Source organism: Camelus dromedarius, chromosome 1 (genome assembly GCF_036321535.1).
Source record: "Camelus dromedarius isolate mCamDro1 chromosome 1, mCamDro1.pat, whole genome shotgun sequence".
NCBI classification, from domain to species: Eukaryota; Metazoa; Chordata; class Mammalia; order Artiodactyla; family Camelidae; genus Camelus; species Camelus dromedarius.
In genome coordinates, this window is record NC_087436.1 from 93,616,697 (window position 1) to 93,642,657 (window position 25,961).

Sequence of the window (25,961 nt, forward strand, 5' to 3'; positions counted from 1 at the left end):
TAATATAAGGTATAAAATAAAATTGTCTTTTTTTTTAAATTGAGCTATAGTCAGTTTACAATGTTGTGTCAAATTCCAGTGTAGAGCACAATTTTTCAGTCATACATGAGCATACATACATTCATTGTCACATTCTTTTTCACTATGAGCTACCACAAGATCTTGTATATATTTCCCTGTGCTATACAGTATAATCTTGTTTATCTGTTCTATGTATGCCTGTCAGTATCTACAAATTTTGAACTCACAATCTGTCCCTTCCCACCCCTCTCCCCCTGGCAACCACAAGTTTGTATTCTATGTCTATGAGTCTGTTTCTGTTTTGTATTTATGTTCATTTGTCCCTTTCTCCCTTTCTCCCTTCCTCCTTCCCTCCCTCCCTCCCTCCCTTCCTCCCTCTCTCTCTCTCTCTCTCTTTCTTTCTTTCTTTCTTTCTTTCTTTCTTGATTCCATATATGAGCGATCTCATATGGTATTTTTCTTTCTCTTTCTGGCTTACTTCACTTAGAATGACATTCTCCAGGGACATCCATGTTGCTGCAAATGATGTTATGTTGTCGTTTCTATGGCTGAATAGTATTCCACTGTATAAATATACCACATCTTCTTTATCCAGTCACCTGTTGATGGCCATTTAGGCTGTTTCCATGTCTTGGCTATTGTAAATAGTGCTGCTATGAACATTGGGGTGCAGGTGTCTTTTTGAAGTAGGGTTCCTTCTGGATATATTTCCAGGAGTGGGATTATTGGATCATATGGTAAGTCTGTTCCTAGTCTTTTGAGGAATCTCCATACTGTTTTCCACAGTGGCTGCACCAAACTGCATCCCACCAGCAGTGTAGGAGGGTTCCCTTTTCTCTACAACCTCTCCAGCATTTGTCATTTGTGGATTTTTGAATGATGGCCATTCTGACTGGTGTGAGGTGATACCTCACCAGTGGTGGTTTTGATTTGCATTTCTCTGATAATTAGTGATATTGAGCATTTTTTTCATGTGCCTATTGATCATTTAAGCTGTTAGGAAAAAAAGGCACTGTAAGTCACAGGATCATCAAATTATAAAGAGAAAGGAATTTTAGACATCATCTAGTAACATCTCACTTTTTTCATAACCATAGAACTTGAGACCTAGAACAATTAGTCATTCATTAAAATATAAAAATACATGTGGTTACCCTATGCACCCTCTTCTTTAATGAAAGATTTTTCCAAAGGAACAAGGAAACATTGTTTATATAACTCAAGGGCCCTCACAAGAAAGCTTTATAAGCCATCTGTTCTGACTGCTTCATTTTACAAATAGGAAACTGAAGCCCAGAGAGGACAAAGGTTATTTCTTTGATGTGGGCCAGAAAGTAGCTCTTGAGCAGGTAAAGTCAGCACCAAAAAACCTAGACACGTTAACATCTTCAGTGCTGTCCACTGGAATCCAGATGGCAGATGGATGACCTTGGGCAGGTCAGTATTTGAGCTCATCCTTGAACACTGGTTTGGCAGGCACTGGCAGGAGGCAGGTATCCCAGGCAGAGCCACTGGTAGGAGCCTGGGAGTAGGCAGTTTCAGACAGTTCAGGAGAGAGTGCAGAGCCTAGTCTGGTGCCCCTTTGGGATCAGGTGGTAGAGGAAGGGCTTATGTCCATAGAGATTAGGGACAAGTTCAGGTCTGTTTGGGCCAGTGCATGGAGGGCCTTGAAAGCCCATCAGTGGAGTAGGGATTTTATTTGGCAGCCAACAGGGTGCTCTTGAAAGAACAATGATGACGATGACAGCTAACATGCAGCACTGACTGCACTACCACCGCCACCATTCTAAGTGTCTCATGTGTGCTCACCTGTTTAATTTCCATGACAAGTCTTTCTCTGATACAGGTATTCTCACCTCATTTTACAGTTGAGGGAACAGGCACAGAGAGGTTAGATGACTTAGCTGAGAAGACATAGGAAGTTATGGAGACAGGATTCAAACCCAGGTCTGGCCCTAGAGTCCCACTTTCAATGGTCCAGAGTGTGGCATGGAGGTGATGAAGGTGATGGGTTCTCTTAGGAAACTGAATCTGTAGGAGGGTGCAGGAGGATGGGAGTGAGGGCAGAAGGGCAATCAGGAGGTGATTAAAGACCTCCAGGAGAGTAATAAGAGCTTGGCCTAAGTGACGGCCGTGGAAGTGAAGGGAGAATACAGATGGGTTAGTGGTGCCAGGTCCCCAATTGCATATGGGGACCGGGAAGGGACACAGTCAGGAATAACTGAGACGTCACTTGAATGCCTGCCTAACTGGATTAGGGAAGTTTGATGGGAAGGTGGTGATTTATTTTGACAGAGCCCTCTTTTTTCACTAGCTTTTAATCTGAGAAAGCTATCTGGGAAAAAGATCCACGCAAGTGCGTCCTAACAGATTTCTGAGTTGGTGGACCCTTTCCAGCTCATCTGTCTTGGCGTGGTGTTGGGCCACAGTAGATCTGAACAATTTTTTTTTAAGACATTTTGTGGCTTTCACAATTCTAAGACCGCTGTCCTCTTGCCAGCTTAAGAATACTGAGTGTGAGAGCAGGAGAGGTGGTGGGTGTGGTTCTGCATCTGGGAGTCGCCTTTGTTTCAGCTTCCCTGGCTGTGACTCTTGCCTTCCGCTTCCTCCTGCCCGCCCTTGGGTTTGGACAAGGAGGGCTGATTGTGGCTGGAGATAGAGGAGGATGTGGTGTTCCTTTGTGAGTGGACATCCTGTGTTGAGAGGAACGCCCTCTTCCGATGGCCTCCGCCTGCCCGCGGGTCAGGGCTGAGAGCAGTGTTCTTCTCTCCTGCTGCCTCTTAGAAAGGCAATCTTGGCTGGGCAGGTCTTCCCTGAGACCTCTAACTGCAGGTCCAGATCAAGGCCCAAGAAGGGACAGCAACTGTTGCAAGATTGGTAGCTGATACCTTGTGGGAAAAAAAATCTTGAAGCAGATGAGAGAACTTGGAAATGACTACTTGGGTTTATGTTTCATTGCCATCCTGCAGTCTGGGGTGTTTCCTTCTCCCTCTCCTCTTCTTCCTCTCCTCCCTCCCTCTCTTCCTTCTCCCATCCTTCCTTCCATCATTTCTTTTTCCTCTGTCCCTCTTTTTTTTTCCCCTCCTTAATCAGCAAAGTTGTTAATTGTGCAGGGTCAGTAAATGTAGTTGCACACATTTTTGTCTTTGATTTTGATTTTCCGTCTTGATTTCTAAGGAAAAGTAACAAGGCAAGTCTCATAAGCATTGGTTGCATGTGGAATTTGTACAGCTCACACTGTTCTAGGTGGGGCTACATGGGGAAGATGAAGGGACTAGAAGACTGGGCCAGCCCCATCCTCAAGCCCCTTAAAAGCCATTGGAAAGACAGTGTGCACATACGGCTTCGAATTCTGGTCCAGTCCCTAGCAGAAGGTCCATGCATGAGTTCTCTTGTCTGTCATCAGTGAGATGAAGGAGGTGATATTTGCTTCGGTGGGGTGTTGTGACACACAGATGAGACAGCATGTCTGGAAGAATACTGAGCACTTATCTGCCTGTTATGATCTAATTAACAATTTCTGTACCTTAGGATGATCCCAGAAATACTAGAGGGAAAAAGGGGGAATCGGAATAGTGTGTTAAATTGCTTTATGCCTTGTAACCATGTTATTATTATTTAAATTAAAATTATTGTTAAAATAATACCCTTTTTATTTTTGAAGATGAGAACTGAAGTTCAGAGAGGTTGAAAACAAAATAGTATCACCACCTGCTGGATGTGTGACTGGGGCAATTAATCAGTATCTGACTTTCTGTTACCTCATCTATAAAATGGGAATAGTAGTAATTCCTTCCTCATAGGGTGGTTATCAGGATTGAAATGGTTTATGTATAAAGCCTTGAGGCAACACCCGGCAAACAGTTGATGTGATAGAAGTATTAGAAATTACTCCTATTCAGACAATTTCCAAACCTCTTTGAAGCCACTATATGGTGGAATCAGGATTGATTCATATGCATTATGTGTTGAAATGGGAGTTAACTGCAGTTTTTGAGATGTAGAGTGGATTTGGTTTTCAAGGAGAAGGATTGGGAGAAGTCCAAAGTGGGGAGGGGAAAGGATTTCAGGAACGTGGGGAGACTGGGAGAGCTGCAGAGATAATTAGGAGGCAGATCAGAGGGAAGGTTCTGTGTTGCTCTTGTTAGGCGGCTGAAGAGAAGCCCTTTCCTGACTGCCTGGTTGTGACCCTCACCTTCTCCTGGAAACAGTAGGTGATGGATTGCTAAGCTCTGCACATGGATCTTTGGAGTGGCTGTTTCATCACCTCCTCCCTCTTTCCACTCCCTGGAAGAGGCAGTTGAGTAGAATATAAACTAAGTATTCTTCAATCAGTAGACCAAGTTTGAAGCCTGGGCCCTGCAAGTTAACAGCTGCCTGATGTTTCGCAAGTTTCTTAGCCTCACTCTCGCTGCTCTGTGTCCTGCTTGTGAAACGAGGAACGTAATGGTGCCCACATCCCTGGGCTTATGAGACCTAAGAAAGCTTGTGCACACCGTATATACTTAGCTTTCAACAGTTGTTCGTTAGTAAATGTTATCCAGGGCTTAATATTATCCCTTGAGCTTTGGTTAGAAAATTAGGCTCTGTAGGCAAGCTGTACGTGGTGACATTTGGGGCAGAGCTTGTTTGGACGAATCTCAGCTGAATCATAGAAGACCCTTGACTCTTATCACTGCCTCTGTCTGATACGGAATCTTGAGTTGCTTTTGAGGTATATCTTTATCTGCCCCTCTTTTCCCTCAAGAAAGTGTCTTAGAGCTCAGAGGAGAACAGAAATGGACAGAGTCCCTTTCTTCTCTTGGGTTCAGAATACTTGAGCCCTCATTTCCGTTCCTCCAGTTTTTAATTCACCACACACAGCACGACGGGAGTTTTGTATCTATTAATGAAACAAAATTCCATTGTAAACTAATAATTTTGCACTTGTAGTCTTTGTTAGGGATTTTTCTCATTACCTCCTTTGTTCTCACTACCAAGATAGAATAGGGGAAGCATAATGGGTTTCTCAAAGAAAAATTAACAGGGGAACTAGATTACTCAGAATCACACATGTCACATCCCATGTGTCCTGACTCCCTGTTCCAGTGCTGTTTTCACGAGACCGTAGTCCCCCCGTCCTTCCCTCCTGACTCTGTAACAGGGCCGGGCGGGGTGTTCCACGCTGTTGAGGGGGCGGTTACCCTCAGGATGCCCCACCGCCTTCTGATGCAGGCGTTACCAAATGACCTGTATCAGCTCCTTGGGGAAACTTGAAATCCTTTCTTAAAAACTCATGCCGTCTACTTCAGATGAAATCATTTTCCTTGGCCAATTTAACAAGATCCTTGGTCTTTCATTTCCTTTAATTATCTTGTTTAAAAAAAAGAAAGAACTGGAGAAGACCATCTGCTTTATGAGGCAGTTCATCTCTTGTGTTTTCTCTAATAGATATATGAAGGCCCAGTTAAGCAAATTAAGGCTTCATCTCATTCTTGTTTGGGATTGTTGTGCTTGGTGCTTTGCTGTCACTGCCATCGGCATTTCTCGGGTATATATTTGGGATGTCTTGGACTGTAGATTTATGGGAAGATGTTATCTTTGTTGCAGGCGCTGTGAGCCATTTCCCATATAGTGCCAAATGATCACAACAGGGTTCTTTGCTTTTTTAATCCCTTCCTCTCACCACAAGAAGTCCTATTAACATGTTTTCTGAGCTGCAGAGTAAAATCTGTCAAATATAGCATGGAAAGCAGATGGGTGGTGACTATCTTCCTTTTCACAAACTAAACGCATCTCCTTTAGTAAAACTTAGCCTTAGCCCAGTTTTAACTTTTGCTTTCAGTATGAAAATGCTTCATACTCATTATAAAAATTTACACAAATCAGCAACATGTGAGACATGAGAAGACACTTTTCTAAATCCTGCCACGCAGAGATTGCTGCTGTTAACATTTTGATGAATTTGTCTATTCATTCCTTTATGAACTGTTTATTCACTTTGCCAGTGTTCTGTACTTGCATGAAAGTTTATAAAGGTACAGAACACTAACAAGATTAAATCCCACACAGACTTAGTATTAAAAAGAAAAAAAGGAACACAGTAATATCCTTATAGACAATGAAAACATGCCAAAAGGAGATGCTTAAAAAAATAAAGCTGTAATATATTATTTCAAAAGAAACTAAAAGAGAATATTAAAGAATTATACGAGACATGAAAGAGCAGCACACGTCTGAGACAAGGTGACAGAACAATTAGAAGTTTTTAAAAAGTCATTTTAGAAATTCTAAGTTAGATGGAACACAAAATCAAATAATTACCACAAACACTGCCTTAAGAGAACTAGAGGGTGAAAAGGAGAAAAAAGTTAAAAACGGAAAGGAAATGAAGAAAGAAACTTTGGGAAAAGGTGACAAATATTGAAAATATGAAAAGAAGATGGAATATACCATGATAGGAAAAGAAAACCAAAGCAAGGAAACAGTACAAATACTATATTTCCAGAAAATTTTCCTGGAAAGAAAAAAGATTTGAAACTACATTTTTAAGTGGACAAATTTTATATTTTAGTATATTAACCTAGAACAACTAATGCCAAGATATTCCAGTAAAATTACTGGATAAAAAAGAAAAAGGGGAGAAGGGGAAGGAGAAGGATCCTCCTTTGGACCTCTAGACAAAAAGAAAAACAGCAACAAAAGAATTAGATTGTTCTCAGACTTTCTGACAGAAATTCTTTATGTCAGAGGAAAATGGAATAACATATTTAAAGTCCTCAAAGAAAAGAAAATGTGAGCCTCTACTTTTTATGTCTTAGCAAAATTGATCCAGAATATAAAGAACACCAACTATTATTAACATGCAAGAAGTGAGAGGAGGAAATATTGTTCCTATGAACTCTTCCTAAGGAATCTTCTAACGAGTGAGCTTTAAACTACAAAAACAGCTGGAGAGATCAAAGATGAGCCTGGATATCTCAAGATAATAGCTTGCAAGGGAGCGATCAAAGACTGTCAAAAGGACTCAGGAGCCAACTTGAAGAGGCTTCTACTGGCATGGGACAATTAGAGCTTCAAAAATAAGAATTGCAAATATATTTAAATCCATGAGGGTTGATGATAAGAAAAAAAAATTACTGATTACCTGAGATTAATGGAAAACCAATTTCATTGTCTTGAATGTAGTCAGGAAGGGACCAAATGTTTATCCTGCCTTTCTTACATGAACTGATCACTGGTTAACCAAGTAGTAGATGAAGGGAGGTACCTCCTAAAATTTTTTCCACTCAGTCAATGAAATGAAATGAGAGAATTAGATGATCATTATTTTGCAACTTCAGTTGATTTAATGGATCCAAGCACTGAGCGACAATGCCTTCTAACATTACAAACTGATGAAAACCAGATATCATATGCTTCCTGATGAAAGATCACACCACCAAATGGATTGAATCTACGTTTTTTCAAGCTTCTGAATCCAGCTGCCAATTTGCAGGAAATTTGGCGAGTAGAGGAACGTGTCCACCTGCACCGTGAATATGCAGGCAGTGAAATTCATACTGTGGAAACTCCATAGCTCAGATGGTCTAGATTCTTTAAGGATTAAACTGTAAGATAAAGAAAAGGATGAAGGGGGACATAGAGTAAGTGTAACTTAAAATATATATCACGTTTTTAAAAATAGATAAGCATTAACTGTATTGACCAGGGTTGTACACTTGGGTAATGATATTATAAAGAAACATAAGGAAGTAAATCCTGTAGGTTTAAGGCAGTTTGTTTACTTTCAGGGGAAAGGAGGGCATTCATAGAGGGCATTCTGAGATGCTCTGGGTGGTAGTTATAACAGTGTTTTCTTTATAATAATTAATAAGCTATTTGTTTTGTGTGATTTCCTAAATTTTATTTTACCATAAAAATATTTTAAAATGTATGAATGACACTATGCATACTGCCTTTATTCCAACTTTTTATTATGATTTTCAAACATACAGAAAAGTTTGGAAGCACTGTGTATGAAATGCCAATATACTCATCATATTGTTTTATTGCTGGTTTTTCATTCAATATTTAGTAGAGATTTTTTTTTGTAACTAAATGTAGGAACATCCTCACTTTTAAATGATGCATAGTATTCCATTGTATAAATGTGATACTTCATTTAAATCATTTTCCTGTTTGTTGATGGACATTTAACTTGTTCCCAGTAGAAATAGTGGTGCTCATATGTCCTTATGACAAATTCCTAAAATTTAGTGTCACAGAGTATTCTGATATGCAAAGTGTAAATGGATGTGTGCTGTGAATGAACAATTGTGGAGACAAAGTTGCAGTCTATATTGATCAAGACAGCCCTGTGTGACTGAGGGAGGACATAAATCTCCAAGAAAGAACTTGATTCCTGGAAGCAGGATCCTCACATAGCATCATATCTCTCCTGGATCAATTCAGGTTTAATCCCAATGGCTCTTCTGTTATCCCATTTTGGTTGTTGTGGGTATGGTTAGTATAATTATTTATCTGTTGCCACAGTAATACTGTGTAATGATGAACCACCCAAAAATTTAGTAGCTTAAACGACAGCCATTAGTTTCTATGGGATGGCTGAGTGATTCTTACTGTCTCTGCTGGGCTCACTCATGTGCTTACAGTCAGCCGCAGGTATAGCGTGCAGATCTTTGCAGGGCTCTCCCACATGTCTGACGGTTGGCTGGCTTAGGCTGGTTTAAGTGGCTTTGGCCAGGAGGACTCAGCTATTCTACCCAAGTCTCCAACATCCTTCCAGCAGGCCAGCCTGGGCATGCTCTTGTGGCAGCAGAGTGGTACAGATCATATCTTTTTCAGGGCGCTGGAAATGGGCCATGCTTTTTGAGCTTCTCTACCATCCCATTTGCTAACCTCCTGTTGACCAAAGCAAGTGGCATAGCTAGGCCAGTGTCAGTGAGAAGGGACTCAATGCAAAGTTAGAGCAGAAGGCAAGCATACAGAGTGGTTGATGGAGTTCATTCTCCGCAGCTATCCAGAAGCATGTTTTAAACTGGCACGTCTTAGAAGCATTAACCATTGCTGTTATTTCTAAACTGCAAATACTGTGCCTTTGAAATATGAAAAATGGGAATCAAGTATATTTGTGGAGGAAGCATAAAGCTTTTGCTTCATTTAAAAAGTTTCTTGGTACACCAGAAATTGACACATTGTAATTGTACTTCAATTGAAAAAAAAAGTTTTTTGTTAAGAGTTATAAAGTTAACTCATAAATGGAAAAAAATCTATATTTATTGTTTTGTCTTGAAAAATTTATTTCTGTTCTAGTTGTTTTTTTCCCCTGGGATATATTTCAGGAAACAGATTTTTCCATGTCTGTGCTTGTTTTTCTTTGTTCTTGGAGTTGGTTTTGAAATCTAGCTTTGAGAACATTGAATGAAGTAAAACAAAAAGCTAGAATCACAAATCAACCTCTTTTAAGTGTTTTTGCTTAAGATACAGACTTTAGAGATAGGATTAGTCCCTACACCTTTATTGCTGCAAATTTTTTGCCTCTGTTTTAAGTTGTAGAAGTGGTAACTTTAGGCTCTTCCGGAACAGTGATTCTTAACAATAGATACGCCGCATCCAGGTATGTGGATGGCAGGAAATTGTTACTAGTAATTATATCTAAAAATTTTTCTATTTATTTATTTTTTAAATGTTTTAGAATTTTTATACAATTTTTAAAAGTTATGTTCTACTTACAGTTATTACAAAATATTGGCTGTGTTCCCCGTGTTGTACAGTACATCCTTGAGCCTATCTCATACCCAGTAGTTTGTGCCTCCCCCTCCTCCACCCCTATATTGTCCTTCCCCTCCATTGGTCACCACTAGTTTGTTCTTTACATCTGTGAGTTTGCTTCTTTTTTGTTGCATTCATCAGTTTGTTGTATTTTTTAGATTCCATATAAAGTGATATCATACAGTACTTGTCTTTCTGTCTGACTTCTTTCACTTAACATAATGCCCTCCAAGTCCATCTCTGTTGTTGCAGGTGGCAAAATTTTATTCTTTTTTATGGCTCAGTAGTATTCCATTGTGTATAGATACCACATCTTCTTTATCCATTCATGTGTTGATGGACACGTAAGTTGCTACCATATCTTGGCAATTGTAAATAATGCTGCTATGCATATTGGGGTGCATGTATCTTTTCTAATTAGGGGAGGGGTTTGGATATGTACCCAGGAGTGGAATTGCTGAGTCATGGTATTTCTATTTTTAGTTTTTTAAGAAACCTCCATACAGTTTTCCACAGTGGCCAAACCAGTTTACATTCTACCAGCAGTGAAGGGGGACTCCCTTTTCTCTGCATTCTCACCAACATTTGTTATTTGTGTTCTTTTTGATGATAGCCATTCTGACCTGTGTGAGGTAATATCTCATTGTGTTTTTGATTTGCATTTCCCTGATAATTTTATGATGTTGAGCATCTTTTCATGTGCCTATTGACTACCTGTATTTCCTCTTTGGAAAAGTGTCTTTTCAGTTCTTCTGCCCATTTTTTAATCAGGTTTTTTTTTTTTTTGATGTTGAGTTATATGAGCTGTTTATATATGTTGGCTATTAATCCCTTATCAGTCATATCATTTGCAGATATTTTTCTCCCATTCAGTAGGTTATCTTTTCATTTTTTTTGATGGTTTCCTTTGCTATGCAGAAGCTTTTAACTTTAGTTAGGTCCCAATTGTTTACTTTTGCTTTTATTTTATTTACTTTAGAAGACAGATCCTCCAAAATATTGCTGTGATTTATGTCAAAGAGTGTTCTGTATTTTCCTCTAGGAATTTTATAGTATCCAAGTTTACATTTAGGTCTTTAATCTATTTTGAGTTTATTTTTGTATGTCTTGTTAGAGAATGTTCTAATTTCATTCTTTTACATGTAGCTGTCCAGTTTTCCCAGCACTATTTGTTGAAGAGATTGTCTTTTCTCCACTATATATTCTTGTCTCCTGTGTCATTAGATTAATGGACTACACGTGCTTGGGTTTATTTCTGGGCTCTCTGTCCTGTTCCATTGATCTGTGTGTCTCTGTTTGTGCCAGTATCATGCTGTTTTGATTATTGTAGCTTTGTAATATAGTGTGAAGCCAGGGAGCATGATTCCTCCAACTCTGTTCGTTCTTAAGATTGTTTTGGCAGTGATTCTTAACAGCAGATATGTAGCACCCAGGTATGTGGATGTCAAGAAATTGTTACTAGTAATTATATCTAAAAAATTTTTTTAATCAAGTTTATTCTCATAGAGTATTATATGTCATACCTCTCTACTCTCTTCTCTACAGAAAAACAAAATACTGGAATAAAAATTTGCATGTACATACACTTAGTAAATACTCTTTATTATGTGTGCATTATAAAATTGCACACACTTTAATTGTTTAATGGAAAGCATTACACTAAGTCAACTTAAAAGATTTTTCAAAGTAAGTTTGAGTGTTGTCGAATTTTACATCATTTTCTGATTTTAGAACCTACCCGCAGATTGAGAAACAGTTTTACACACTTCTTTTTATTTTTTTTTTATTTTTATTTTTGGGGTTTTTTTAGGGGGTGGTAAGTAGGTTTATTTATTTTTTTAATAGAGGTACTGGGGATTGAACCCAGGATCTCGTGCATGCTAGACATACACTCTACTACTGAGCTATACCCTCCCTTACACACAGTTATTCTTAATTGTACTCTATTTTGCTCTTTTGAGCTGTAAGGAAAAAGAGGACTCAGGTTTTGCTTGCCAGCAGCTGAGAGTCCTCTTTGTCTTTTGTTTGTTTGCTTTCTGAGAGTCTGTTTGTTTGTTTGTTTGTTTGTTTCCTGAGAGTGCCCTTTGTTTTCAGTTTACCTGGATGTCAGGATGTTGGACATAAACTTCAGAAGAATAATAATGTGGCAAGAATTATCTTGCAGAATTAGTTAATTCTGGTGATTTGAGTCAACTTCAAGAGAAAGCATCTTGAGTCTTGAGGCTCATCATGGTCATGATCCTGGTCTTTGGAAGCAAATAGATGTGGATCCTGATACCAGCCAGCTCTGTCCCTTGCCTCTCCTGTGACCTGGGACCAGTTACCTAACCCTCCATGCCTCGGTTTCTCCATCAGTAAAATTGATGTAATAGTATTCCCTTTCTCGTAAGATTGTTAGAAGTGGTAAATGAGAAAGAACCCTTATAAAGTACCCACTTAGCACAATGCCTGGCACGTAGTAAAGCGCTCGGTAAGTGTTACGTAGTGTTGTTATTGAAAGGAACCCTGAGCGTCTGATGCAGCTCCTCCATTGTATAGATCTGGAAACAGAGGTGAAATTCTTCAGGAAAAAAATGATTAAAACCTTTAAGATTGAATCAGTATGAATTTGGAGATAGGTCTAACCCTGGAATGCAATGCCTACTTTAAAAGTATTTATCAACTAATAAAACCTGTAGATTTTCAACATCAAGGGTAAGAGGACTGGTTTTTGACAGGTTTTACCTGTACTTGGCAGATTACAGAAATGATTTCAGTAATGGCAGAAAGAAGCTTTCCATTGTAATTACAGTTCTTAGCTCCATTCTTGGACTCAGCTTATTATTTGTGAACATTTTTACAAGAGGGCAAGACAGGGCAAGGAGAGAAGACAAGAGGATGTGGGCCACCAGAGTTTCCTGAGTACTTTGATGGATGTGCAAAGATTTCCAAGACACTTTGCTTTTCTTCAGAAAGCTTACAACCTCATTGAGAAAGAAGATCATATGTGTAAGAAAAAAATAAATAATACTAACAATAGTAAAAGCAGTGAGCATTTATTGAATGTTTAGTATCTGCCAGACATTAGGCAAAATGAGCAAGCAACCTATATCTCTCCTTTGATCCTCATAGTAACTGTCAGATTGGTGGTAACTGCAGTTTGCAGTTGAATAACATATGCCTTCAGACATTAAGTATTGGTTCAGGATTGTGTAGGACTTAAGTGTTGAATGAGTTAAGAAGAGGAAGAGAGAACTCTGGACTGAGGTTCTAATTTTCAAAGTGAGGCGATGTCTAGAGCACCCCTAGGCCCGCTATTTGTATTTTTGAGGTGGAGAGGGGGGTGATAAATGTCTGGCAGTACCCAGGACAACCCTGTACAATAAAGAACGTCTTCACTCTGCAGAGCTTACACATTTCCTACCCAGTATACATGTAGGTGAACACCATGCTTGTGATGACCTGAGCCTAGAAGTTCTAGCAAAGTATTTTTTTATGGCCTTAAGATACACTATGTATTCTAGAAGTGGGAATTCCTTCTAACTGAAAGATAATTGTATTTAATGTTTTTTGGAAATTTCATAGAATTGTTCAACATTTTGAAATTGATGTTATTAACAGGTATGCAAATCACATCTGGGTTGACAGCACAGCACACGCTTCTGTCAGTTTGCATTCAGAGCTGTCACACTCACCATGATTCTTCCCAGAGAAGCAAGCATCTGATGGCTGTTTCTTATGACCACAAGTGTAGCCAGGCCCCGAGAATTTGCCTACTGACACGTCTCTCTCCCCTTTCATTTCTGTTGTTCTGGAATTTAAGTGGGTACGTGGGTTATATTATGTATGAATTTCACTTCAAGATAGTCAAGAGGACATTATAAAATACTCATTATAGCCAGAGAGTGTTATTGCAAGGATCGTGTTGGATTAGAGTTTTCAGGAAGGTGGTTGTTTGAATGAAGGTAATGAAAGATTTGAGTAAATGAGAGGTTCTAGAATCAGTTGGGTATTAGATTGTCAATGGCTGAAAGAGCTTTATCCTGAAGGTCTTTGTATAGAAAGGGATTGTGAACGGAGTGGTGTTTATGTGGCGCTGTGGAGCTGGGATGGATCTGGGAGATGTCAGAGGATTGGACTGAGGCCAGGGCAGGAGGTATGGAACTGTGGGAAGTTCTGAGGGTCTGAAGTGGGAGCAGACAGGACAGAGAGCTGGCTAAATTGAGAGGAATTTGTCAGATTTTTTTGGACTGTGTTTGGGGAAGACAGGGAAAGTGAAATTCTTTGTCTGACTTTTATTTTATATCTTTTGTTTCTCTTTGGCATCATTTAAAAGTACATAGGAAGTTCTCATCAGAAGAAAAAAGTTTTGTAATTACGTATGGCAGTAGTTGTTAACTGGACTTAGTGTGGTGATCATTTTATAATATGTACAAATACTAAATCATTACACTATATGCCTAAAAATATAATTTTATGTCAATTATACCTCAGTAAAAAAATAAAAATAAGGCAGTCCTTTCTTCAAGGTATTTACCCTCTATAGGGAAAAAAGATAAAAATAAAAATTTAATGTTGTATGTTAGTATAATAATAGATGTATGTAGAAAGTTTAGTGGTAGAATGATAGTGATTAAACAAGTTGGTAATTCAAAGAAAATTTTTATCAAGGATGCAATACTTGAGCTGGATCTGAGTGGATGAACACTTGTTGAGTTTTCATTTATTCCTTGAAAAAAGAGGAGTTACATATGACTTTAGCTTAATGAGGAATAATTTCTCATCCTTATAGCCAAGGGAGGGATCAGGTGATGAGAACAGGAGAAAATACCAGTTTTGTACAGGGTTGCTGAAAGTTGGCTGTGAACGTCCAGGGAAGATGGTGGTGGTGTTGGGCAGTGCACCCCCTGCACACAGCTCTCTCCTCCTTCAGATGGTAACTTGCTCTTACCTGTCCTGGGGTCTGCATTATCCCTTGGGATTTTCCTACCCTGGCACTTTTTTTTTTTTTAATTAGTCCCTTAATTATGTCCTCAAAATATTTGATTTGATTGTCCCATCTGTTTCCTATTTGAAGCCTGTTGGGTACAGTGTGTGATTACACACTGAAAAAAAGGTAAAAGACACAAAAAAAGAAGGGAAAAATTCTTTTTATTCTAAATCTACAATATCACAAATAAAAAGAAAAGTCAAGCAAATGGAACAGGTAAGGGCATGATTGTAGTGAGATAATTTACTGTAGCATCCTTGGTCGAGGGCATCATGTTGACAAAAATAAAGACATTGGGGATTGGATTGTTGTAATAAAAAATTGAATTAAGATATATGTATATAATTTTGAATTTATATGTTTATGTCCAATGGCAGGGGGGAAATATGTAGCATCTTACACTGAAACAAAATACAAGTGGGCACTTAATTTACTTGTTCGCTTCTTTGTTTACTAGTGCTTTTGTGATTTCTGCTGCTCTCCTGTGGTCCTGTTGGACATTTTTTGAGCTCCAGTGGCATTGTCACAAGGCACATAAGCATTATGAATTTTCTTTAGTGGGACACATGAAAACGTTGCTGGAAGGGAAACCTGTTGCTAGATTGTTTTGCTTATTTTATTTTTCACTTTGAAATAACTACATATTTTTTTTTTCAATGGAGGTACTGGGGATTGAACCCAAGAACTTGTGCATGCTAAGCAGGTACTCTACCACTGAGCTATAGCCAAACCCCCACCCCCTCCTCAACTATATTCTTAATATGAAGCTTGTGGTGGTCTACTGTGAGTCTTGGGTGTCTTTGAAACTCACTGTGATTTTTGTGGAAACAAAGGCACTTGCTGGTAAACCTTTAGCTTTACAGCTGAGCGACCATTTCTGCCTATATTTGCTTTTTATGGGAGAAGTAGATAACATTTTGAATAGGGTAAAGTTTCAGAACCCATCTGCATTTCCTAAATCAGTGCTCCTCCAATAGAAATATAATTTGAGCCACATACATAATTTGAAATTTTCTAGTAACCACATTTAAAAAAAATGAGTGAAAATAATTTTAACAGTGTTTTATTTAACTCATTAAATTCAAAGTGTTATCATTTCAATGTGTAACATTTTAAAATTATTGAGATATTTTACATTTTATTTCATGCAAAGTCTCCAAAATCAGCATATGTTTTAACACTAAACTCAGATGCAGAATTTTCATTGGAAACACTTGATCTTTATTTAGATTTCGTAAAACTTATGGTTGAAAAAGTAGATTTACCTACCCAAGAAGTTCCAAACTTACTTAAATGTTTCTCCAAAAGAGTCAAGTATCAGTTTATAAATTTATATTTAAATTAATTACAGTGGACCCTTGAACAATATGGGGATTAAGTTCCTACACATCCTGGGGTTCAGCCAGCCACGGATAATGCAGTACTTAAGTATTCACTGTTGAAAAATATCCAAGTATAAGTGGATCAGCACAGTTCAGGCCTACATTGTTTAAGGGTCAAATGTATAGTGAAATAACGTTTAAAATTCAGTGCCTCAGTTGCCTTCCAAGTGTTAGTAGCTCCATGTTGTTTCTCATGGCTACCAGCTATAGATTATTCTTAAAACCATACTTGAGTGCTTTTGTATTTTCTTGGGTTATTATTTATGTAGGACTTATTCACGCCACATAGTCCTCAGAAACTGTTTTACAACATTAGTTTATACATCAGGGATGTCAGTGCCTAGGGAGAAATAGTTCTGCATATTTGTGCTTCATTCCTAGGGCTTAGGAGTGCCTTGCACATAGTAGGTGTTAAATAACTGTTTACCCATTTAAATCCTATTTAGTCCACTAAAAGTCCATCAACAAATGACTGGATAAAGAAGCTGTGGTATATTTACACAATTGAATACTACTCAGCCATAAAAATAATAAAATAATGCCACTTGAAGCAACATGAGTTGGACCTGAAAAATGCCATTCTAAATGAAGTAAGCCAGAAAGAGAAAGAAAAATACCATATGATATCACCTATATGTGGAATCTTAAAAAAAAAAAAAGACAAACAAACTTACTTACAAAACAGAAACAGACTCACAGACATAGAAAACAAAGCTATGGTTATCAGAGGGGGAAGGGGGTGGGAAGGGGTAAGTTGGAAGTTCAAGATTTGCAGATACTAAGATATAAAAAACAGATAAACACTAAGTTCATACTGTATAGCACAGGGAGCTATATTCAGTATCTTATAGTAACTTATGGTGAAAGAGAATATGAAAATGAATGTATGTTCCTATATGACTGAAGCATTGTGCTGTACACCAGAAATTGATGCAAACATTGTAAACTGACTACACTTCAATAAAATTTATATATCCTATTTAGTCCTCAAATTGAGGTATAAATTTCACTTTCTCAGGAGAGTGTTTCCTGACTCTCCAGTCTATCACATGTTCCTTCATTTTATTTTCTCATAGAACTGAATTTCTTTCCTCCAGAATATAAGTACTTTCTTACAAACTGATTTCAGTAATTTTGTGATTAATCTCCCTGACTTCTCTATAAGTTCCACAAGAGGGAAGATTGTGTTTTTATTCACTGAAGTGTTTCCTTCTCTCAGCCTAGTTCATGCACATATGGATTAAACATTGGTCAGATAGTAATAGCACAGGGCCATTTAAAATGTGAAGTGATTTAGCAGAAAGCCGAGTCCTTAACTTTATAGAGCTTAGAGTCTGTTTCATATTGGGGAAAATCCTTATTTTAAGGATTATACACACTAAAAGGATGCAGATTTTTATTATTATTGTTATTGCTCAAGCCTTTTCAAAATACTCCTGTAAATAAGCCTTTTATTAGCTTTCTTTCTACTTTGTTGGTAGTCATTTTCTTTAAATAGCTATCAACTCACATTTGTCTCTGCTTATAAATGAAGTTGTACTAAAGACAAAAAATAAAAAGGAAAAGTGAGTTGTGAAATCTTTCTAAGGAGCTGAAAAGATACAGGGCAGAAGCAAAGGTGCATTGAGGAAGCATCTCTTGCTGTTTCAGGGCAATTTAAAATAAGCCCACCCTTTTAATTATACCAGAGTAATGAGCCTTATCCTTAATATGTGAAAATATAATTTAAAAATGTGTGGTGGGCCAGTAGACCAGTTGTCAGGTGATTACCTGAATCATAAAGTTGGAAGTAATGCCCATTAAAGGTTACTAGTTTGGAAAGGTTAGATTAGAATTTAGTCTGCAAATATGAAGTTTCTCAACTTGAATAATGCTTTAGAAAACCACTAACATTTGACTTTTTTTTAACATCTCATAGAAATGTAGTAAGCATACAGAAATGTGCACATCAGGGTACATCTTAATGAATTTTCATATCTGGATCAGGAAAGTGTGTTACCATCACAACATCCCAAAGGCTACTGTCTTGCTTCTCCCCTTTCCTACCCTCCAGAGCAAACCACTATCTGGACATAGATATGTTTTTCCTGTTTTTGTACTTTATATAAATGGAATCATGCGGTATTGGCATTTGAATTAATATAATAATTATTCTAAGTGACAGTCCTGATAGCAGCTCACTGAAAACAAGGTCTGTTTTCAGTTTCCTTATGATGTATCTAATTTGGTAAACTGACAGTTTACCATTGTTACCTAGTTCCTTGTTATTGCATTAAGACATTTTTTGTGTAAATGCATGTACGTGTGTGTATGCATACACACACATATAATATATGCTTTTAAGAATGTTACACACATTTGATCATGCATATTATTCACCTCTTTGGGATGTGTCTTAAAGCCCTTTTCGTATCAGCTCATGAGGATTCGGTTCATTTTTCCTAATGGCAGCACGCTACTCCATCATATGACTGTATTGTAGTTTAATGAACTGATTATTCACTGATGAACAGTTAGGTTGTTATTGATCTTTTGCTTTTAGAACAATAGAGTCCATGCAAGTTTATCTATAAAATAAATTCTCAGGAAAGGAATTGCTAAGCAATAGGGTCCATGCATTTTAAATTTGCTCATATATTTCTAAATGGCCCTCCAGAGAGTTTTGCCAGTTTTTACTCCCACCAGCAGCATTTGAAAATTCCCTATTTCTGATGTCCTTGCTTTAGATTATGTATTACCAGCCTTACAGTCAGCTATGGGAAAACCAGTAAATCGTCATTATTTAAATTTGCATTTTCTTCAGTTTTGAATGATGTTAGTTGTTCATGTTTATTAGACATTTGTATTTCTCTTAGGACTTGTTTCTGTCCTTTGCCCATTTTCCTATAGTTTTTTTTTTTATAGTTGTCTTAATAATTTCAAAGAATTCTTTCTATATAAAGGAAACTTACTCTTTTATGTTACCTATGGTGTGAATTTTTTTTTCAGTTTGTTATTTGTCTTTGTTGTGTTTATAGCCATTTCCCCCCCCTAAACAGAAGGTTTAATATGTGGTGAGATTTACCAGTTTTTTCTTTATTGGCTTCTGAATTGTGTGTTCTTAATGAAAAAAAAGCATTGGAAACTTGAGATAGATAACTTAAACCTGGCATGGAAAAAAATCTCAAGAGATGTTTGTGGGAAATGTGTTTAAGCAGGAATTTGAATTTCAGTCAAGTGATTCGATCAAGTATACATAAACAAAAATTTGAACATTATCTGCCAAGATTTGTTTAATATTTTAGCAGCTTTTAGAAGAACTTCCAATGCTCTGCTTTTTTCCTTTCATGCTTTGTTGTTTGGAGTTTTAATTTCTTCAAATGATCCCTCTTTTCAGATTTCAGATTATAACCTATATCCTGCACCACTGCTGACGTCCAGTGATCCATGTCAGAAGTACTTCCAGGTCAGATACACTTTCATATTTTTCAATGCAGTATAATAGTCGACTATTAAAACTTTAACAAATATACGCTAGATAATTATTTTGATGTTAAACTTATGATTTGCTGCAATGACATGTTTTTGTTTTTCATTGTTCCTCACTGATGTAGTAGAAAGGTAGATCTTTAAAATAAGATAGAAGAATTAATTGAGCTTAACTCTATTCATGTAATAATTGCATGACTCTGCTAATATCATAATGTGAAAATATTTTAGTTGACCATAACAGAAAATTAAAACTATGTCATAGTTTGCCCTTTTAGCATTACATGTTATAGCCTGTGAACTGTTAAATGTGAACAAAGGAGGTGAGGCTGGTGAGGCTCCAGAAACAGCATCTTGGCCATGGTGGGGTTTGTCTAGAATAGAGCTCCGAATTCAGTATTCTCCCTGGATCTAATGCTGATTAATTTCAGGCCTTATGAAAACCAACTTAATTGTGTTGTATATGTCCCTTTCTTTGCGTCATGATGGATGCTAGTCTACATACAACGTGGTGTAGGATTTAATTCTTAGTCTTCTAATAATATAATAAGGAAAAAGCAATTGTGATGACATTTTGAATTAAACATAATATAGGACTGTAAGTGACAGGTAGCTCTGGGTAGACTCTGTATTTGTTAGGACGCATACCACTCAGGAAATTCTGAGTTTTTAAATAAGTAGGTTTAAACCATGGGCAAATAGATATTAATATCTCTAAATTCTAAAATTAAACTTCATGAGTATGTCCAAGTCCTTTCCCCCTTTTTATAACACTGCATGTTACATCTCAACAGAGAACTAAAATAAAACATAATAAAATAAACACTAAGCTCAGTAGACATAGATGAGTGACAGGAAATAACCTTTTTATTAAAAACGTTACAAACCTAAGTTCACACAGGAAAATTAGGAACTTAAAGGCAATTCTTAGAGGCAAATTTAGGGGCAGGGAGTAGATTTTCTTTGTAAATATATATTTGAATAAATATGTTAACTTTGCAAAATCAAAGCAAATACATATGTGCTCTAAAAATATATTTTAAGTGTTTAGAATAATTCCTTTTAGGAATTCCTTAGCATTTAAAGTCTTTTATTACATTGTGAGATAGTTTCAGTATGGAAAAATTGTAAGAATAAAGCTGGCAAATGCATAAATAATGTGGTTTCCTCTAAATAGAGGTGAACTAATCAAATAACTTCTAGAAATTTCTTGTTGACACTACATTTTGTTTTACCAGTTATTCTTTTTTCCTGTTGTTACTCAATTGGCTTTATTTGTTGGTTATATAAGAGATAATGAAACCATTATCCAGCTTGGTTTTTAATGACTGCTCCTACTATCATGCGTTGGTATAGGATGGAACACATTTTACAAGGAACGCAGTATTCTTATTTCAGTAGAGTGTCATTCCAGCCATGCTTTACCTGAAAATCCAGTGAAGGAGAGTCTGGACCAATAACTGGGATAAGATTTGCTTTCAATCCCATTTTCCAATGCTCAGGAGCTCTGACTGCAGGGCGCTTTTTAAAAAACAGACATACCAGAGTATATAACCTTATATGCCTGGAAAATTCCTGTTGAACCTTCAAGATTCAACACAGGAATCCCTTCCGAGTAGGTCTCAGCCTGTGACATAGTTGAGTAATTACCCTATTTCAAGGACTCTGCCAGTTTTATCTTTTTTCTCTTTTGGAGTTGACTTGAGGCCAGCTTGTCAGATATTCAAGAAAATTTGTATCGTTACTTTGACTTTACCTACTCTTTTTTCACCTAAAGCAGCTTGATTACTGACCATATTCATCAAACTTGGCCATAAAACTCTAGAGCCATATTTTTTCAAAATACTGTCATCTTCAGAAGACACCATTTAGAAGAAGATGAAATGATGAAAACAGCTTAGAAACTGAACAAAGAACATACCCTTAGGATAAGCACATTATATCCCCAGGTGACTACCTCTGCCAGGTGTGACGTTGCAATGCCAGATTTTCCCCCATCTGGAGTGCCTTTTTTCTTCCTTTTCCACTGGTGGACTCCTCCCTACCTGTCCTTCAGGACCCAGCTCAGCTGTTCCTTTTGTGGGACCCTTCCCTGAACCTCTCTCCTCATCCCTAATACCTTCTTCTCATAAGGCCCTCTGCCTACTTTAACCATTGGGAGTTTGGTTAATAATTTTTTCTTGCACTGCCCTGTATAATTGAGTTTTTAAAGAAAAGCATTTGGTACATCTTTCTTGGCTTTCCTCAGACCCACTTGGGATGTTGAACAGAGTGAGCCCTCAGGCAGTTTAGTTGAATGGGGCATGGGAAACCCTTAGGTGGGTTAGACCTAGCAGCTGAAATCACCCCTTTGTCTTAGAACCCGGGGAAGTTACCCTGTGAACCAGCTGTGTGAGATTGTTCTCCAGGTTTAAAAACTTCTGAGGTTCTAATCCTGGGATCACTCTAACCCAGGGACCAAAGCTGACTCCTTAATAACCTTTGGCTCCTTTGTTCATAGAGAAGTTCTTATCATTTTTGTCACATTGAAAGTTTACTTTCATGAATAATTTCAGGAAACCAGCTTTATTTTGCCTCTCCTTCCTAAAAGAAAAAAAAACTGAGTTTATTTCATTTCCTTAATACTTTGAGGTCAAGTTCAAAAGGCAACATTCCTTGGAGTAGAAGTTTTGCTGTTAACGCCTAAGTGGAAATAAAATTGTATAGCAGAAGAATAAAAATGAAGAAAGCGTGAAGTCTCATTTAAGAGCGACGCCGACACGGGGCTTCCCTGGGCCCATGTGTCAGTTTCTAGTTTGGTTAGCATGCCACGGGAGCAGAGTGGGAGCGGCAGGTCACTGAAGAGAGGGGTTTGCTGTCACTACTGGCAAGCTTTGTCTTTGACAGAAGGCTAGGAGTCTCAGAGAAGAGAAACAGGGAGGGCAGGTTTAAGTATCGGCTCCAGAACGGGTTTGTATTAGGTTGTCATCTGAGTTAGGGGGGACAGCTCAGCGCAGGGACCCTTATGACCCAGGGTTTGAGGAAAGCTTTGTTAGCCATGGCATTAAAATGACCCTGGCTTGCCTAATTTTGTTTAGGCTTCATAAGAAATAGGCTGTGTATTATATTAACTGAAGCTCGTTTAGTTGCTGAAAAATCTATTGACTTCAATACCCTGGAGGTCCCAGTGCCTCGTTTCAGGCATGACTTGTTCCTGGGATCCCGTGTCACCAGAGCCTGCTCCCTTTCTCTCTGTCTCCTGGCTTGGCTTGCCCATTTGTTAGGTTTTCCCTGTGCAGGTGTTTCTTCATGGTGACACCTTAAAGCTCTAAGCTTATGTCTTCTAGTTCAAGAAAAAGAGAAAACACTTTTTTTCTGATCATTCTGGCAAAGGTCTTAGAATTGGTCACATGCTTTCCCTTGAACCAGTCACCGTAGCCATGGAAATTTGCTGCTCTGATTGGCTGGGCCTGGACCGTGGACCTCATGAATAAGGGGTAGAATCATCTCTGCCTAAGCTCAAGGGCTGAATCCCCAGAGTGTCAGCTTTGGGAGAGCAGGTATTTTAATTGTGTCCGCTTTGTTCACTGCTGTACTCTCACCAGTGAGAACTGTATCTGTCACATAGTACTGCACAGAAAACTGTCTGTCAGATGAATGAATGAGTATGGAGGAAGGCTGATTCTCAAGAAAAAGTGTGGGGGTTTTACCAGAAAAGTAGGAAATACATGCCAGGCCATGACAAATGTTGTCCTTCGTGCATGCAGGAGGGTGACGGCAGCAGTAATCTGAGCTCTTGTCACACTCTTAGCTCTGAACATATATGGAGCTCTGAAATAGGAATTGATCCTCCTGAATTGATGCTGGATTTTTGTAATTTATGCTCAAAATAGCATGATGAATAGATGTGGAAGTGATGGCAAAGTCACGGGTCCCGTCACCTTCCAGACATCCAGGCACAGAACCACCTTTGTATTGACAACTGGCCTTCAGAGCTCCTGGCGTTTGCTTACTCGTTCCTCATTCGTTTTACTTATTTTGTGCACTGTTATGTGCTTGGCCTTGAGCAATTGGCACATAGTAGATGCTCAAAAAATACTTAGTTAATGAATGAGTGGATGATTAATGAACCATACATTTATTGAGTGCTCTTAATAGCGAGGCTTTGTAAAAGGAACTGAAAATTCTGGGAATATAAAAATGGAGGGGAAGTGTAAATCAAAATGAAATCACCCTCGTTTGGATAGCTATATAAAAAAAGAGACAATAACAAATGTTGACAAGAATGTGAAGAGATTAGAATCTTCATGCATTGCTAGTGGGAATGTAAAATGGTACAACTGCTTTGTAAAACAGTTTGGCAGTTCCTCAAAAGGATATATATATGTGTGTGTATATACATGTATATATATGTATAGATGTGTGTGTGTGTGTATATATATATAGTAAATATGTATATACATCTGTATAATCACAAAATTATAATCAGCAGTTCCAATCTTGAGTATACATCCAAGAGAATTAAAAACATATGTCCACACAAAAACTTGCACACAAATATTCACAGCAGCACTATTCATAATAGCTGAAAAGTATAAACAACCTAAATGTCCATTAAGTGATGAAGAGATCAACACAATGTGGTATGTCCATACAGTAGAATATGATCTGACCGTAAAAAGGAATGAAGTACTGATGCACACTGCAACATGGCCGAACCTTCAAGATCCACACCAACTGGAGGAAGCTAATCGCAAAGACCACATGCTGTATGAGACTGTTTTATGGAATGTCCAGAAGGGGCCAGCCCATAAAGACAGGAAGTAGGTTAGTGGGCTAAAGAGTACAGGATTTCCTTCCAGGTTGATGAAAGTGCTCTGCAATTAGGTTGTAGTGATGGGTGCACAATTCTGTGCATATGCTAAACACCCCCAAATTGTACTTTTAAAAGGTGTACTTTATGGTATGTGAATTATATTTCAATAAAACTGTCTTAGAAAGTGAAGAAAACAGTCACTTCCCTCAGGGAGCTTGCAGTGGAGAAGTGGAGACAGATACCTCAGTTGATATTATAGTGTAGTAAGTACAGAAGTCCTGATGTGAACTGCATGGTACATACCTAGCACAGAGGATGGGAAGCCACCACTGTGTACAGGAATCAGAGAAGTCCTCAGGGAGGATATGATGCTTGAGCTGGGTTTTGAAGGATTTATAGGAGTTTTCAGGCAGGAAATAGGGCAAGGGTAGAGGAGATGAGGGCCTTCCTGGGCAGAGGACACAGACTCTATGTGCAGAGGCAAAGAGTTGTGAAGAGGCTTGGCATCCTCAGGGAAGCTGACTGTGGCTGGTACCATGGTGGGAGGGCAGGTGCAGTGACAGGAGGTGTGATTGGAAGGGTAGACTGAGGCTAGCATGAGCAGAGAATTTGAAGGGCCTTGTGTACTGAGCTGAGTTTGGACAACAGAGAGTGAGCAGATGTTTTTAAATGAGAACTACACAATCCGTTTGTTTTTGGAATTGCACAGGGCAAACTGTCAGGGTAGGCTGCAGTTTGGGAGAGCCATTATGCTTGGGAGACTTAAAGTGGTGAGGGCCTGAAAGCAGGCATGGAGAAGGAGAGAAGGAAGGACTCAATTTATTGGAGAAACATTTTCTAGTAGAATTGACAGAATTCAGTAGGATAAGAAACTCATGAAGCACTACTCCCAGGTTCCTAGGCAGGGAATCAGTTAACATCCAGCCCGCGTGTAGGTGGACTTAACTTCCTCTCTCCCCCCAGTTTAGAGGGAGGATCAGACCAAGTGGTCTTTGATCTAGAACTACAATAAAATCATGTGAAGCAAAGAAAAATGGAACTGGCTTAAATGCACCCACTTTTGATTAGAGTCTCAATAGAGTTTCTTTCATTCTGTATCCTTTCATTTCTGTATTTATAGAGCATTCATTTTTCATCGTAATTTGTTACATTTGTATAGTTGTGATGTTGCTGTTTCCCATGCTACTGAATTCTCTTCTGCTTCGTATTATTAATGATGGAGACGGCAAACCAGGAGGAGGTAAGGGACAGAGGAGGGTCCAGAACTGGATGGGGGAGCACCTCTGCAGTGTGCATGGCCCCTCTGCTGGGCCTCCAGTTTTCTTCAGACCAAAGCATGGAGAGCTTTGCACTGATGGGATAATAGCTGCTGAGAAATCACGTTTGGCAGAGGGGTACACCAATCTACTCTGGGTCAAAGAAAAAAACAAGAGAGAGGCTGACTCTAAATAGTCTTTTCTTCTTTAGGGAGTTATGACAGAATTGAGCTGGAATTTTCTTGAGCTGAGACCGAGGAGCAAAATAAATTGGTCTAGACAGTGTATTGAAGGGTTTTACTTTAACTCTTGCCCAG

General features: G+C 38.3%; 1 protein-coding gene across 12 annotated transcripts in view; it reads left to right on the forward strand.

The window, feature by feature from the left end:
* The window catches only part of APBB2 (amyloid beta precursor protein binding family B member 2), a 333,398-nt gene that overhangs the window by 134,528 nt on the left and 172,909 nt on the right, over nt 1-25,961 (forward strand). For all 12 annotated transcript variants that reach the window (XM_064487170.1, XM_064487174.1, XM_064487137.1 and 9 more), the window contains one exon: nt 19,502-19,570. In XM_064487170.1, coding sequence (XP_064343240.1) covers nt 19,552-19,570 — 19 coding nt within the window. In that variant the 5' untranslated portion in view covers nt 19,502-19,551. The remainder of the gene's footprint in view (nt 1-19,501; nt 19,571-25,961) is intronic.